Consider the following 17,023-nt stretch of genomic DNA (forward strand, 5'->3'; position numbering starts at 1 on the left):
ACGCACATTTTCCCTGCTTCACTTAAACATGAAAAATTGTTTTCTACATAAATGGCAGCTGTTGCTTTGCATGTAGCCTATATACTACAATGATGTAGTTTGTATTTTCAGCTGTAATTTTGGCCATTTACAGCCTTTTTCAATTAAGCCAGCCTTTTCCCTAAATAAATGGCAGCCGTTGTTCCAGTAAATCCACTCAGATTTTAATAAAAAAATAAAGATATTTTTAGCTGTCCGTGTGTGATTTATTGCTCTTTCCTGGTTGTAAAGTGATGAAGAATCATAAGAAAAAACATAGTGTTTTCCTCAAATGGGCTCAATGCCAAAAGGCTTTGGGGGTTCAGGGAACACGGTGTGCGGACTCTGTTCTGTTCTTTGTGATTTACACCCCAGCTCGGTCATTCATTCCTACAGTTTAGGTCGGTTCTATAAGATTGTTTGGTTTCTATAAGATGGTCACTCTTTTCTGTCGTACAGCTAGGTTTCTGTAAGATGATTAGGTCTCACTTCTCTGTAAAATGGATAGGTTTCTCTGCAAGAAGGTCATGTCTCTTCTCTGTGGGTTGGTTAAGTTTCAGTTGGATGGTACGATCAATTCTACATCTTTTCCCCTGATGTGGTGAATGTGTGTGGAACTAACCAATTATTTGGACATGTAGTGGAAACGATGCTGTGTTTGCTGCAGCGGTTGAACACTGAAAGGGCAGAACTAGAGGCCGAAAGAAATGGGGAACAGAGGTTGTTAGCAGGAGAAAATTCTAATCACTGGAAACACCAAGCACTCCAAGGAGCTATAGCCTATAGCACTCTGAGAAAAACTACACCCTGGGAAAGGTTTTAACTAGACACACTAAGCAGTTCATTATTAGCCCTGAAAGTACAATCAACTTGGTTCCTGATAGCACCAAACATCTCTTTTGGGATCAATTTCGGGTGTATGCTGTCTTGAGATGTACTGTACAGACAAACAGAGATTTAGAGATTAAAAGACACAAAGAGAAGCAGACATAGAATGACATTATTTAGAGTGAGATAGAGTGAGAGAAAAAGAGACAGAGAGAGGGATAGAAACAGAAAGAGAGAAATCAAGCTCAGAGCTCAAATACAACAAATTTCCTGTATGTTTGTTTTGGCAGAAATCCGGGAAGCATTCAGAGTTCTGGATCGCGATGGAAACGGATTCATATCCAAGCAGGAGCTCGGCATGGCCATGCGCTCCCTGGGTTATATGCCCAGTGAGGTGGAGCTGGCCATTATCATGCAGAGGCTGGACATGGATGGTGAGTCCTTCACTCTAAATGTGTTTGATGCTTGTTATTTGTGGACTTAATCTCTTTTGCATTCTTTTAATTTTGCAGCATCTCTGCCAGGGCTCCCTTGCAATAAAATTTTATCATAAAATGCATATTGATAAATCTGACACTTTGAAGAAAAGAAACGCTCGTAAAATTTGATCATAAAGGGCCGGTTTAGTGACACCGTAAGCACCAAATATATCTGGGCACAAGTGGAGCTGCTAGTTAAGTATCTTATAAACAGATAATTTGTCGCCTGTGCCTGTGTTGGTTTCATGCTCTGTGGGAAACCTGTTTGCTCCAAATGGGTTGGGTGCCACAATGGGGGGTGTGTCAATAGAAACATTTGGTGCTGTGCAGGTGTGGTGTTCAATAATGCGTTTCCGTTTTAAACTCAGGCCAGGTTTAAACTCAAATGCTGCCGCCTTGGGGGCAGTCTGGGTAGTGTAGAGGTATATGCACTTGCCCACGACTGCAGAGACGGGGTTCAATTCCCGGCAGCGGTACTTCCAGCTTGGTCAGACGTTCCTACGAACACAATTGGCAGTGTTTGCGGGTGGGAAGCCGGTGAGGGTATGAGTCCTGATCGTTGCATTAGCGACTCCTACTGGTTGGTTGGGGCGCCTGTTCAGCAGGGAGAGGATCTGGGGGAGATATCATGAACCTCCGCACGCGTTACGCTCTCCCAGTGAAACTCCTTGCTGTCAGGTGAAAAGAAGCGGCTGGCGACTCCATATGTATCGAAGGAGGCAGTCTACACCCTCCCCAGACCAACAGAGGATAACGCATCGACCAGGACCGTGATTCACACAAGGAATTGGTATAACGACTAAATTGGGGAGAAAAATGGCAAAAAAAAAAAAAAAATGCTGCTGCCTTGTGCTGATTTGCTGCAGATATGAATGCTTGAACACATAATGTAGATCCATGAAATGTTCTATTTCAGTTTGACAATTTGATACTGTATGCAAGCTGTGTCCAGTTATACAGTCCAATGCTGGCTATTTAGGCATTGCACCTGCATGGAGTTAATCAATGTAAGCTATTTGAATGAGAGACTCGAGAAATGTAGGAAATGGGCTCTACACCCATCAAATAGTATAAGATACACATTTGTTAAATGCCTGTAGGTGCACTGGTTCTTGTTGTGTTATCTTTTTTTATCTGTCACTACATTAAAATGGAGTAGCTAATGGGATCCCGTATGAGGTGATGCTTCTGGGAGCCCATTTACAGGCAATGTGTTTACAGGCGGTTAGAGGACAGTGGATATCCATTAAAATCCGTACTTACTTACTCCATAAATTGTGCACAGGTCAGTGATTGGGTGAACAATTGGAATGTTAGCAATCGTTTCAGATGTTTGGACTGCTTGGTGGTACATTAGAATATAGCCCTCAGATAGTCAGTGCATTCTTTGTGGCATGCTGTATTCTACATGGCAGAGTGGTGTCAAGTGTAGTATGATGTCAGGGATCTGGGCATGTAGTCTAGGTTCAGTTCCCAGTTATCATCCTGCTGTTGTACAAGGTACTTAACCTGAATTGCTTCAGTGTATGTTCAGTTGTACAAATGGATTTTTAAAAAATGCAAAAGCTGTGTGTAAATGGATGCAAAAAATGAACAAGAAAGCAGAGACTGGTTGGCTGCAGAGCTGTTTCTCTTGTGAGTATATATTCATTTTATCAAGTGCATATGAAAATGAAAACTATTCAGTCTCACCTTTCTTTTGATTTCAGAGGTAATGGTTAGTAGATTCCTATGGAACCAGCCTTTTTCTGTAGTTGTGCTGTAGTTACAGTGCTGTAGTTACAGTTACGCTAAAGCCTGGTGTCAAGAAATTACTGACTGATTACTTACTAAAATACATTTTTCATCCATTTTCCTCTGAAAAGTGTCAGATTTAACAACATGGACATGAAATTACTTCAGATCACATTTTTACAAAAATATATATATATTTTCTCCATAATTCAGAAACATCATCTTTGCCAATATTATGATGTAAGAACACGTTGAACATGCTCATATCATGCTCATAACACTGATTGTAGTTTGAATTTAATGCCGCCTGGATGATCATGAGATCATCAAAGCCCTTCATAATACTTTTATTAATTTTTGTGCTTACTGTAATCGTAATGTAGCGAAGTAATTAACAATGAGACACGTGTAATTGGCTCCTCCCTGCAGAGAAGGGGGACTCCCTTAACAAGTCATTACGGTCACACATGTAAAGCTCCTGCATTGGGACTGGGTGATCACTATCATTGGCAGGAATCATGTCGCATGCTTTCTTACATCTAGCAGCAGGAGGCCTGGAGCAGCCTGCCCTCTTTGTGTAGTGTAGTCCTTTCATGTGCTGCAGCTATTTTAATTTGTAGCCTCTTCTGGACTTCAAAAATGTCACCTTTTCGACCTGTGTAATTAATGTGCGACCTTACCACATTTGCATGTGAATTTTCTAATGTGGCCTTATCACTTATGGTAATGTGGGTAGTGTGTTTTTATGTTAATTTCAAAGCGCGTGCAGACGTTTTACACTAATTTATGATCAGGGTTCAACACGCAACACACGCTCAAACACAAAGCTGGATGTGTTGTTATGGGAAGCATTTCATAAGGAAGGCCACTCTTCAAAAGGCTGCACATAAGCAGTGAATGTGAAGAGTGTGGTCAGTGTTTAACGTCACTGGATTCCTACTGTGGCGGTACTCCACGCATTGGGCTTTGTGTGTTCGGGGTGTAGGGCTGGAAATCAGTTTAAATGGGCCGCACATGATTTCACTAATGACCTTTATCCACAATTCATTCATTTAGCATCTGGTTTCATCAACAGGTTCACTGTCAGTTGAATAAAAGCGGAACTCTAGAAATGTGAGCTGTTTATGTCTCAATTTATTTCAGCTATATATTGGCCAGACTCAAAGATGCATTATTTATACAAATGAGAATATTTTCAGTCATGGAAAGTGTCTTTTGATTTACTTACTCATTTATTTTGCATTTATGTGATAGCAGCAGATAAATATTGACACTGATACATCGTTTAAAAGAATGATGCATTGTGCCATAACATTTATCGCATATGTTCTTTTCCAAAGCTTGTCGGTGTAATTTTTAAGACATATTACCTGTAAAAGAGTGGATAACAAGTGCTGTATCTATTACATTAAAATAATGATGAATACAGTTAAGGATGCATACATGCATATATAGCCAACTGCCTTTTACATATTGTTTTACATTCATTTTATTAAAGTGAGAGGAATTATGCTTCATGTGATATGTGCAGGGAGAAAGTTACATTTACTCCCCTTATAGGGAAATGTATGGGTGATGGTGTAGCAGGAACAGGGCTTGTATCTTAGAGGTTGCTGATCTGATTCCCAGGTAGGACACTGATTTTATAGTCTTCAGAATGGTACTTAATTGCTAAATTTCCTAAATTGCTTCAGTATATTGCTAGCTGTATAAGTGGATACTATGTAAAAAGGCAAAAAAAAAGAGTTTCTGTTAAATGCCAGTAATGCAATGTAATGAAGAATTCTGACTGTCCAAAAATGCTTTACAATTGGGATCTTGCATTTGTATCTACAGTATATCTGTAAAAGCCAGCAACATTCAGTCTACATCTGATTATTTCAGCATGTTAGTATTGAAGTAGTTAATAGATTCATTCATCATCAAATCGAGCCTTATTCTAACCTCAACAGGCCTCTGTGGGATTGTTGAATCCCAAGTTCATTTCAAGGAGGTGGCTTGTAAGTCCTCCTCTACATCAAGTGAACACATGTTGAAACTAGAAACAATCTTCTGTAGATATTGAGCAGCGTGCCTGGAATATACTGTATTTATATAGGCAATTCTCTGAGGAGGAGGATGCATTTTTCACCCCCCCCCCCCCCCAAATTGTCTATTGAGCCAATATCACAGTGATGAGAAATTGTCTACTATTTATAGACTACCCATTTTGAATTACAATGATTTCAGTGTCTCCCGTACTATACTGTTGTGGCTCGTGGTATTTGTGGAACATAATGCATTTCTCCAAATATACTTTTGGCAACTTGAAGTGTTAAAGTATTCATTTTGAAATGTCTCAAAAATTAAAGTATCGACTGACTTTCATACTGTTGGGTTAAAAGATTATTAAGTGTTGATACTTAATGGTGACTTTTACAAATGAACGAAACACGTTCAGTTGGGAACATAATGAATCTGAGAATAAAATGGGAATATACAATAGACAACTTCCTGTAAGTTCTACAATTACGTGCTATTGACCATCCCCACATTTCATGGAAAAATGTCTTCAAATGTGTTTTCATTGAAAAAATAAAACAATAAACTGTATTTTTCATTCAAGGCCCTATCGCTTGTCCTTTGAAGCGAGGCTTTTGACGTGCATTCATTGTTTGTGAGGCTGCATTCACACAATGTACACCTGAGATCTATCAGTGCCTGATGTTAATGTGAGTCACTGACTTTATGGGAACACCTGTTGTTCTTGGTGTCAGGCGGCTGCTGATTGGTATTTTATTGATATACTTGAGCAACACGATTGTATCTTGCCAGCTGCAGTGGGCATCTGGTTCACTTTTGAATTTATATGACTACTGATTGGACGATGGGCACAATTGCTAATTGGATGAGCTACTGCGCATAGGGGAGCCATGTACTCATTAGTGAAAATTAACTTTGGCTTTTCTTGGAGGCTGGCGTCAGCATACAGAGGAGAATATGGCTGGTGTCTTCAATTCTATGCTAGCTTTGAAGTAAGAATCATCCTATTCTGTGGCCTATAGTTGTGACATTATTCAATATATTTAAACTTAAACTGAAAATTGCATTATTTCTTATGCCAACATTGAAGGAACACTAGTATGGCTACGTTACATACATATTACATTTGAGTTTAAACTGAATAATACTGATAGTTTAATTAAATAGATTGATGGTTTAAATATATTATTTAAAGATAGTTGGTTGTGTGAGCGTAAAATTATATTGTAATCCCAAGCTATCCAAGGGTTAAATGCGCATTATTTGGGTCAGTGTTGTTTATCCATTTCCTTATTGCAATTGAAAGCTAGCTCAATAGCTAGCTAGTTTTGGAAATACAGCTTTGGCTATTTATCAGAGTGGCCAAAAATGAACTCCTCAGTGCCATAACTGTATAGTTAGAAATGTTGAATGTACTTATTTTTACTTTGTAACTTGCATCTTATCCTAGCCATCCCTGTTCTAAAGAAGTCCCTCAGTGAGTTAAGATATTAATGGAAACTATCTGCTGAGGCCATTAAAATGAAGGGACAGAGAGATATTGACATCTCCTGCCCTTGTTCCGTGTGCATATGACAATTGCAAGGTAGAACTTTTATAGATCAATGCTGTGCCGGCTCACTGATCTTTGCAGCATATGAATCTGCAGATACAGAACGCTCAGTGAATAGGATGAGCTATCCTGGTGATTTAAAGGTCAGTGATTCTGCTCAGGATTGATCTCGAAAAAAAACAATCCCTAAGGTATACAATGCTGAAGTACAAATATATGTGTATACAAGAGGCTTACTGTGGAAGGCTGTACTGACATTGAAATTCATGCGTAGGTTTGAATTGCGTAGGCTGCAGTGGATTTTCTTTGATCACACAATTTGCTTTGTTTACAGGTGATTTTTTATTTAAATCCCCGCAACAGTGCAGTGGTCATAAATTATCTCATTATCAGCCGTGTAGATAAAAGAATCCGTAATTGCACATGAGTGAATCACTGTTTGTTGAGAATAGTGTAAGCGTATCATTTTGTAATCTCATTTCTTTCTCAAGCCGTTTATGTCCCTTGAGTAATGGTTTTATCAGCCTTTTTTAAAATGATATGGGAGCACCAGAACTCATGGCTGAATGCCATTATAACCGACCAAGTAAATGCAACAGCTCGTCTGCATCATTTTTTATCATTTATATCTCAGTTTTTGTATACCCTTTTTTATACGCAGTAGCAAGCTTGCATCATCTTTTGTGTACTGTCAATGTTTTATGGCTTATGACTAATGAAGTTTATTCGAAACACCAATGTATAAAGCAATGCAATGTACTACAACAGCAAGATATTTTTGGCCTGAAAAGTTACATTTTTGGAGTTAGGACACTGTGACAGCAAACATTTGTTTCTTTTCTGGCTAAAACACACCATGCCAAACAAATCTTTAAATCAATAATTTTAACTATAGCTAGACACAGAGGGGGGCAGGACAGTGAAAACTGCACACGCATAGGCCTGCTTCCTTACCTCCAGCCCTGCTCCCATATCCATCATTGTAGCTGGAGTTCACCCTGCCTTCTGTCACCTTCAATGAGGCGTGGGACTCCATATGCATGGACTGATCGATGCCATCTGATGTGCCGGTGGTACGGCTCCAGAGGGATCGCTTTCAGGGGTGAAAGCGAGGTGTAATGAGTCATACTGAGTCATCAGGGGGACCAGGACTGAATGCAGGTGCTCAGGGTCGAATTCGATAAATTTTAAGGGGTCTGAATATTTTTGCAAGCACTCCTACCAATCACAACATTTCTATATGCATTCAAGATTTCCCTTAAATGGTTTTAATGAAATCTAAAGGCGGTTTTACTCTTTGCAGTATTTACTGCCAGGGGTTTGGGGTCTCATTGAAAAGATCTAACATCGGGCTACACCACCCAAAATTTGAATTGGAAAACCCCATTCAGTTAGGGGAAATTACTTGTTTTGGCAGTAACTATTGTTTTTGCTGTAACTTTTATACTCAGTACAATTTTCAAGATAAGCATGGGTATTACGTAAAAATGTTTATTCTTCGGCTTTATTGGCAAAAAAAAAATAAAACTCACAACATATTTTTCATAAAAAAGGCCTATCAAAAGGACATTATAGAAACAATCTCATGCTTATTTTCTCTGTGTTGTTTTTATTTTCTAATGTACAGTTTTATACAAAACACAATTTAACCAAAGCACAAACTTCACATTTTATTGTTGATCCTTATAAATGTCATCATTAAATTATTACTTGTTTCAGCAGAAATCCAAAAGCTTCAGATGAATTGCATCAGATGAATTCGGTTAAAAAGACTTATAGGAAGGAGTGCTGAGATAGATGGTGCAAAATGCTCTCCAAAAATGAAATATTGGGCCAGGATATACACCACTGAGAGACAGAAGGATAATGACGGCGTTCTGGAAATTGATTCATTACTTGATACCTTATTTATATCATTTATTTAATTTATGTGAATTAAAAACTGCTATTAGGCATGCTGGAAGCAGAAACATACTTGCACATGCATTTAATATGAAAAGGGGCTTGTGTAGCATTAGAGTTATTTTAACACCTACTGCTTCTTACAATTTTCTTGCTCAATATTAAGCTCCAAAGACAATACATTTGTGAAGGACTCTGACATGCAGGTTGAATAACTATTTGCTGAAGTGTGTGTGCTGACTTGAAATTAAATTAATTGAATCCTGTCTTTCAGGGGATGGTCAGGTGGATTTTGATGAGTTCATGACAATACTGGGCCCCAAGCTCCTGTCTTCTGAAACAAGAGAAGGATTCCTGGGAAATACAATAGACAGTATATTCTGGCAGGTAAGAACCTGAAGGACAGACTGGTACTTTTACGACCTTTTCCAAGGATATAAGCTTGGGGGGTGGGGTGGAGGGGGGGAGCTTCATTTGCTGTTTTAAGAACGTTCCAATAAACAAATAGAAATATATCAGTATTCTTGCTACCACTTGTTTTTTCAGTTCCCTGAATTTGTTGGTGTCAGACATAGCTGTGCACAAAGTTTCAATGTTATTAGATCGTACCTGCTATTAGATCGTTACATTTATGTGATTACATTAATATTATACGTTAATGTGCCAGTGTGGCATGGAAATTCGAGTCTCAAAAGTGAAAGCAATCTGTGAATTGTGAGAATGCCAGGGAAAGTAACTGGGAAACAGGAATCCCAGCTTGGTGAAATCAATAACCCCACACAAAGGCAAAGAGTATAACAGCTGACCGTCCCACCTTCTGTACCGTCAGTTTAAAATATATGGTCTTTTCAGGAAAACAAGTAAAAAATTCAGATTACCAAGGAATAGCAACAAAATACAAAAATATTTATAAACATTCCTTCATCCTTTGTGCCTGACTCTGTGTAATGAGTGTATTTATATTCACTATTTTATTTATATCCTGCTGCTACGACATAAGTAGTTTTATATCAATTAGTTTTTTTCTACTTACAAGCAATTCTGTAATACAGTATATGTAGCTATAGTACAGAATATGTCAATGTTTTTGTGAGTCCATAAAATATATATGTGGAAAATATCCAAAGCTGGGGACAGTAAAGTTCTTGTAATTGAATCTAATCAAATCTAATCTAATCTAATATAATATCATCTAATATTGTCACAATTACTGGATTATTAAGTAATGGTTTTTAGCAACTTATTTTGATTATCAGTTAGCATTTCATAAACTGCTTTTAAACTAAAGCTTTATTTTCCAAGATGAATTTTAGCAAATAAATAACCAGCATGCCGCCATAATTTCAACAAGTGTTTTTCTAATAAAAACATATTTAAAACATAGTGTTCAATGACCATAGACCTGTAACAACTAAAGAGCTTCAACAATCAATTAGTTTTGATAATAAAAGGAAAATAAGCTGATATTAGGTGGATAAACTGATATTAATTAAATAAAATGTATTCTTTATATCACAAGAAGGGTATTTATCCTGTTCAGGATTATGTATAGCTAGAGCCCAGAGTTTTTTGGGCATGTGACAATCTGGGATACCAAGCTAAAGTTTTCCAGTAGGCCTGGAAGCACGCCGAGTTCCGCAAATGTTTCTCAGTCAGCACAGACACATGACTGATTATACAATTAGGGACTAATTATGAGGTGTTCATCAATGCTGTAATTAACTGAATGATTGTTTGACACTTGGCTTGAAATAGAGGCTCTGTCGACCCCATTGGTGGCAGTGTATTAAAGTACATAGTAGAGGTCTGGCTGTGCATTGGGTGGGTAGGCCTTCCAGTCCCGCGGGTCCCTTGGTTCCCCCCACAGATGTTGGTGGCGTGGGTGTCGTTTTTATAGCTGTAGGCCGGCAGGGGCGAGCATGTTTGAACCTGTGGGTGTTACGTGGGCATGATGTATGAAGGTCCAAGATTTTTAATTCATCTAGAAAATGTTATTTGTAGTTATTATATTATCACTAAGGCTGAGTGTCTCTCACAAGAAGTATTGGCTAAAGTCATGGCAAAGTTGTTGAAAATCACAGAAAACTGAAACAAGCGCGTTTTAAAAAGCATTCATTTAATGAAATGAATACCATGATACCATGCACAGCAGTGGGAAACAATTGAAATAACATAAATAACTGTATATATTGTTAATATTTGCCATATTTCCAGGACAAAACACTGTTGGTTTAAAAAAAGCATACTGTGCATGGATGTTTAAGCAAGCCTTCCCCAAACTGTACACAATTCTCTCGAATGTCATTTTATACTGTCAAATTATGATTTCCCTTCACTGGAGCTAAGGGACCTAGCCCAAACCATGAAAAACAGACCCAGACCATGATTCCTCCTCCACCTAACTTTACAGTTGGCACTATGCATTCGGGCAGGTAGCGTTCTCCTGGTATTCGCCAAACCCGGATTCATCCGTCAGACTGGCAGATAGTGAAGTGTGATTCATCACTACATAGCACACATTTCCACTGCTCCAGAGTCCAATGGCGGTGTGCTTTAGACCACTCTAGCCAATGCTTGGCATTGCTTGTGATGATCTTAGCCTTATGTGCTGCTGCACGACCATGGAAACCCATTTCATGAAACTGCCGACAAACAGTTCATGTGCTGATGTTGCTTCCAGAGGCAGTCTGGAACTTGGTAGTGAGTGTTGCAAACGAGGACAGGCGATTTTTACGCACTACGCGCTTCAGCACTCGGTTCTGTGAGCTTGTATGGCCTACCGCCCAGTGGCTCAGCTGTTATTGCTCCTAGACGTTTCCACTTCACAATAACAGCACTTACAGTTGACCAGAGCAGCTCTACCAGGGCAGAAATTTGACGAACTCTTTGGTTGGAAAGGCGGAATCCAATGACCACGTACCACGTTGAAAGTCACTGAGTGCTTCAGTATGACCCATTCTACTGCCAATGTTTGTCTGAGGAGAGTGCATGGCTGTATGCTTGATTTATGCATCTGGTAGCAATGGGTGTGGCTAAAGTAGCCAAACCTACTAATTAGAACGGGTATCCTCATACCTTTGACCATGTAGTGTATTTTTTGGCTAAAACAGGTCATTTTATTGGCTATGAATAAATGCATCTACGACACACCCACTGAAAATATACAGTATTCAATATAATCCAGGCCATTTTCCACTTGCACCGTGTGCATTGAGCTATGCATTCCTCACCTCTGGTCATAAAAATACCCACACCAATAGCCACACCAGCTGCACCAACGTGCTGTGCCATTGGCTGCTCCCATGCGCTGATCAACATTGCTGATCCGGCCACTTAGTTTCAGCTGCATAGACAACAGCACCTCATGCTCACTTGATTCCCTCTATGTAACAAGCCTATCACGTAGTAACTACCAGCTACCTTTGCAGGTAGGACTGTTTGTATCTTAACAAACGGTCTACGCTCACATCTCTACTTTGATTCACTGTAGTACACAGTATGATAACAACTCGGGACATTCTGCAGGCCCTATGTATGGAATATGCCTTTTGTTGTTCTGTTTATTGATCCCAACAGAATGACTATGATGGCTTCAATCTTTTGCCTGACAAATGAAATGTTTATTATTACAGAACTATTAAGTTATACAGCACAGACGTGTCCTGGGTGATGCTTGTTTTTTAATGAAGTGTGTTTTAATTGTTTTGCTGTTTGAAACGAAGCAGACTGGCATGACAGGTGGTCTAAATTAGAAGAGATGTGGCAAATTGTAATTATGTGGAAAGCATGAATGCTGGAAGTGGCTTTTGAATGGAAGATTGCATGAAAACAAAACACATTCTTGACGAAGCACTTTGTTTGCTTTTTTGCCGACTGTGCTGACATTTTTGGTTGATTTAAGATGCATGGCAGATGCCATTTATTGATTATGGGAAGCAGCTAAATTGTATTGGCATAAAACCACTTCTAATTAATCTCCATAGAAATAAAACATTAGGCCATCATAATCAGTAGAGACCCACTGGAGTACTATGTCCATCCAATGGCAGTGTGAGCACACAGTTGGTAGGCCGGCAGTCATTTACTTGGGACAGTGCTTGCTATTAAGGGCCCTGAATAAATATCAAGGGCTCATGTCAGTGGATCCATAATCAGAAGAGGTCAGTATGAAAAAATGGAAAAAAAAGGAATTATGAATATGCACTGCAATGAACAGCACCAGTTGTTGCTAACTACATGTGCCTATTGTTGGCTTATGCAACATTTGTGTGAACCATACCCAACCCATATTTTTTCATACAATTTTATGGGCATGTTACAAAATGTGGTACAGTGAGTGTACATTGTATTTTTATAATGGTAAAATACAATGTATTTGTATTATGGTAAAAATGTGTGTGTATATATATATATATATATATATATATATATATATATATATATATTTGCTTATGCAGATAATACTAATCTAATACTAAAACGAAACACTTTGGTTTCATAATATTTAACTAATATGGTGAACACAAGCGCTGTCAATGGAAGCAACTGCTGTAGTAATTCAATATCTATGATTTGATGTTCATGGCCCCTCTGTGAACAAAAACTAAAGATTCCATCCTGCTTTACATGGTTCTTCCTCTGCTGTATTTTTACCTCAGCGTATTCGCACTAGTTATTTTTCAGTAATATTTCAATAAATATTTCTTGTGCTTAATTGATTGCAAACCGACCTTTCCCTCATCAGCTAGAGTACCAAAATATTTGTGCACTATCTGTTATGAATGAACTCGTAGTAATTAGCTCAAATAGTTTTGGGAGTCTCTCATGCTAATTAGTTGCATTTGGTAAAAATAATACAGAAATTACTGAGCAGATGATACATATAGGAGTTAATTAACACATTGTATAAGTTAATGACTGGGAAATCATCTGAACGGCTCATACTAACACCAAATTGACTAAATTGCTTGAGCATTATAAACCATTAATCATCATGCACAAGAAACATGCTTGTAAAACATTAGTGCCACTGTAACCTTGTGAAACTCAAATTCTGCTAATGGCTTGATAAAATGTTTTATGAATGCCATTCTCAGCTGCTGAGAATTTATGTTTCCCTCACTTCCTGTGGCTGCCTCTGTTTTTCTGGATTGGGGAACGTAGACATTTTATGGAAAAGTAAATTTGGCCCTTTTTTATTTGCATTCATAACATATCAGCAGATATAAGCTAGATGTCTTTTGGGTAGGGTGGTGAGGCGTGGCTAGACAAGAAATGGTGTTTGAGGTGATATACAGAGAATTTTTCTCTCCCTTAGGCCTCCTCATTCCTTTTTAATGTTTTTTTTTTCACCAAAGCATGCTAAGGGAATATTTCCCCTTTTTAAAACCAATGTTGCTGTTTAGTGTGATAGAAACAATTTCACCTGACCCACGATCTGCTCAAATTCAATGAGATTATTTTCCACAAATCGGCCTTTCATTTTCACCACAATGAATATGTATAGTCATGCAGTTTTGCTATTCAGAACTTCTTCCGTCAGCTTTCTGTTCTCTTATGTGCTGCTGGATCTCTCCCCCCCCCCCCCCCCCCCCCCCCCCCCCGAAAGAAAGGCCCTTTCCAAATAGTGTCTGAGCTAAATGGAAATACCAAGTATGGATTGGCAAAAAATTAGTTTGTCAGTTAGCACATGGACAGGGATAATGGGAGGTTGGTTTTTCTCTTGCAGACAATTCAGAGAGTGTGATGGATCAATAAAGAGCTAAGAGTGCGAGAGATTATGAGAGCATACTGAATAAGTTAGTGCGGAGGCCGCAGTCATTCATTGTTTTAAAGCAATTGAGTTCCATTTGGAAACGGAATTGAATCCAGTCTAAATGAATGACGAGCCCTTGAAAGGGTTGTCTCAGTCGATCTGACAAACGAGCTTTACTGATAATGCTTTGCCTGAACACCTTATGAATGAAGAGGAGTTCTTTCCTCTGCTGGTTTTCTTGGACTTTAAAATGTTAGAGGGATTGTTAAGCAGGCAATCTGGTCTGGGTTTTTTTTGTTGTTGTTACATGGTTAAACTTAAATTGCATAAATTGCAGTCTTATCAATGTGCTGTGAGCGGAGGAATAAAGGCTTAATCCTTTTTCATCAAATATGGAAATTGTGTTATTACCTGTTAAGAGAAATAACCTATTAAGCAAAAGCATTACTTAATGTCCTCTGCATTCTCCACCACCTTATCATTGTCACTCTCCATATAGACTCAATTACCTGAAGCTGGGAAAGGGGGAAATTGTGTTATTGTGAAACAATAGAGGAACAATAAAAAACAAAGGGATATTTCCAAACGTGCTTGGCACATTGGTATAGTAGCAAGTACGAGCAGTCAAGGCATTGTTACCCTATGCACTGAAACAGACTTACCCACTTACCTTGGAAAGGCGACCAGTGGAAAAGGCATTCTGGAAAGAAGAGAAATTGTATAAGTGTAGTTTGTCTAAGTGATTATGCTTGGATGCAGCCAGATTGTGCAGAATGGTTTCCCTCAGTGAACCTCTCCTGTGGTCGCAGCATCATGTGTTCTATAAACGTAATGGTGTGGGGGTTGTTGGTAACAGCGAGCTACTTAAGTGTTATTGGCGAATGGCTTTACATTCTTTGCTTCATTTCAAACTGGAATTGAAAATGTGGCGTAAGTGAGAGAAAAGGTAGTATTGCAGTGAAGCTGTACCCTTCAGCACAACATTTCTCAGTCTGCTGCCTCGGCCGTTCAATGTGTCTTTTTGGATATTTTCCATTCAGGATTTGTCAAATGACATGATAAATTTGGTTTTGTCCTTTCTGGTTTTCTGGTCAAATAAATGTTAGGGTACTTAAAGAGGAAGTAGGTTTCTTTTTTCGGGAAGTATACATAATAATGGGATTTTTGGCCAGCCTATTTCTAACAGGAACCTATCTTGCAGAGAATTGACAGAAAGATCTAATAGAAGACAATGAACTTTTCAAAACCCTTTGATAAAAGCCAGCAGGTCGGAGATTAGCTGGCCTTGTTCCATCATTAGCTCAATACTTCCCCAAACTTTGTTCATCAGGCTAGTAGTGCACTTGTGAGAACTATTTGTCCTCTTTAAGTCATTCTTGTAACCGATTCTTGCACTTAATCAGAAAGAGATTCCGATGTAAACTTACTTTGAGATCATAGCTGCTTGATATTTTTTGAATTATAGACATTACATCTACTTTTCATTTCATTTTTTTTTTAATTGCACAACCCTTGATATCTGTTCTTCAAGAGAGAAAAAAATAATAATAATAAAAATATATAATTTCAGTTTTAGTGTATATTTTTGATGGATTAAGGCAGTGATTTGTATCATGAAGTATATTTTAGATATTTGCAGAATTTTCTGGGCAGCACGGTGGTGCAGTGGGTAGCAGTGTCGCCTCACAGCAAGAAGGTCCTGGGTTCGAAAGCCTGGGCCTTTCTGTCCGTCTCCGTGTCTGCGTGGGTTTCCTCTGGGTACTCCGGTTTCCTACCACAGTCCAAAGACATGCAGGTTAGGCTCATTGGAGACTCTGAATTGCCCAGATGTATGTGTGTGTGTGTGTGTGTGTTTGAATGGTGAGTGAATGATGTGTGAGCCCTTATTTTATTTTCAGTTGGAACTGTTTCCTCTGGGGCATGTGACACGACACCAGGGCACTCAAGGAAACATTACTACATGGATTTTAGGAAGTGAAGAGCTTGTACTGCATGAGAAACTGATGTTTCAGCCTCTGGAAAAAAAAAATATTGCAGTGTAGAAGCTGCTGTGAAGTGTATTTTATTGCTTTAGTCCACAAACCCCTGAATTTCCCCTATGCCAGGTCTCAGAAACCACTGTAAGTACCTAGGATATTCTTCATTGCACATAAAAACTGGGCCAGTCAATATATACATTCAAATTTAAAATAAAAAAAACAGGAAGTGAATTATTCCTTTAAAAATCTGTCTGTTCTTATATGCTAAATAATGCACCATTGCATCAACAGCTAGACGAAGCAGCACTTGAACACTACACACTGAAAATCTGGACATCTATGTGCAGCCCTTTATTTGGAATGTACATGGCGCTTAACACAGTGATGTTATAATGTCTCAGTGGGCTATGTTGGCAGTTGGCTGGAGCTCAGACCATGTAACGTTCTGTTCAGGGGATTCTTGGATTCATTTGAGCTTGCATTTGTGCTCCGACAAGACAAATATAGATAAGAATATAAGAGGTGTCTTCAAAGACTGACGAGTATATGATCCACAAAAGAGGAAGAAAGCATCCAAAGTGCCTGCACTTTTCCTAATACAATGCTTCATTTAATGCCATAAATATTGGCAAGCGTGTGCCAGCTATCTAGGATTTATCTAATCAAAAGCAATTAGATATGATTAAAGAGTAACTTGAGTAAGTCTGGGTTTTTCCTGTCAGAATGCACCAAAAAAATTCACACAGCAAAACTG

General features: G+C 38.7%; 1 protein-coding gene across 3 annotated transcripts in view; it reads left to right on the top strand.

Annotated features, from left to right (window-relative positions):
• The window catches only part of caln2 (calneuron 2), a 54,169-nt gene that overhangs the window by 15,887 nt on the left and 21,259 nt on the right, over nucleotides 1–17,023 (top strand). For all 3 annotated transcript variants that reach the window (XM_035435008.1, XM_035435007.1, XM_035435006.1), the window contains exons 3-4: nucleotides 1,137–1,280; nucleotides 8,810–8,922. In XM_035435008.1, the coding sequence (XP_035290899.1) occupies nucleotides 1,137–1,280; nucleotides 8,810–8,922 (257 nt within the window). The remainder of the gene's footprint in view (nucleotides 1–1,136; nucleotides 1,281–8,809; nucleotides 8,923–17,023) is intronic.

The sequence above is a fragment of the Anguilla anguilla genome, chromosome 9 (assembly GCF_013347855.1).
Source record: "Anguilla anguilla isolate fAngAng1 chromosome 9, fAngAng1.pri, whole genome shotgun sequence".
In the NCBI taxonomy this organism is placed as follows: domain Eukaryota; kingdom Metazoa; phylum Chordata; class Actinopteri; order Anguilliformes; family Anguillidae; genus Anguilla; species Anguilla anguilla.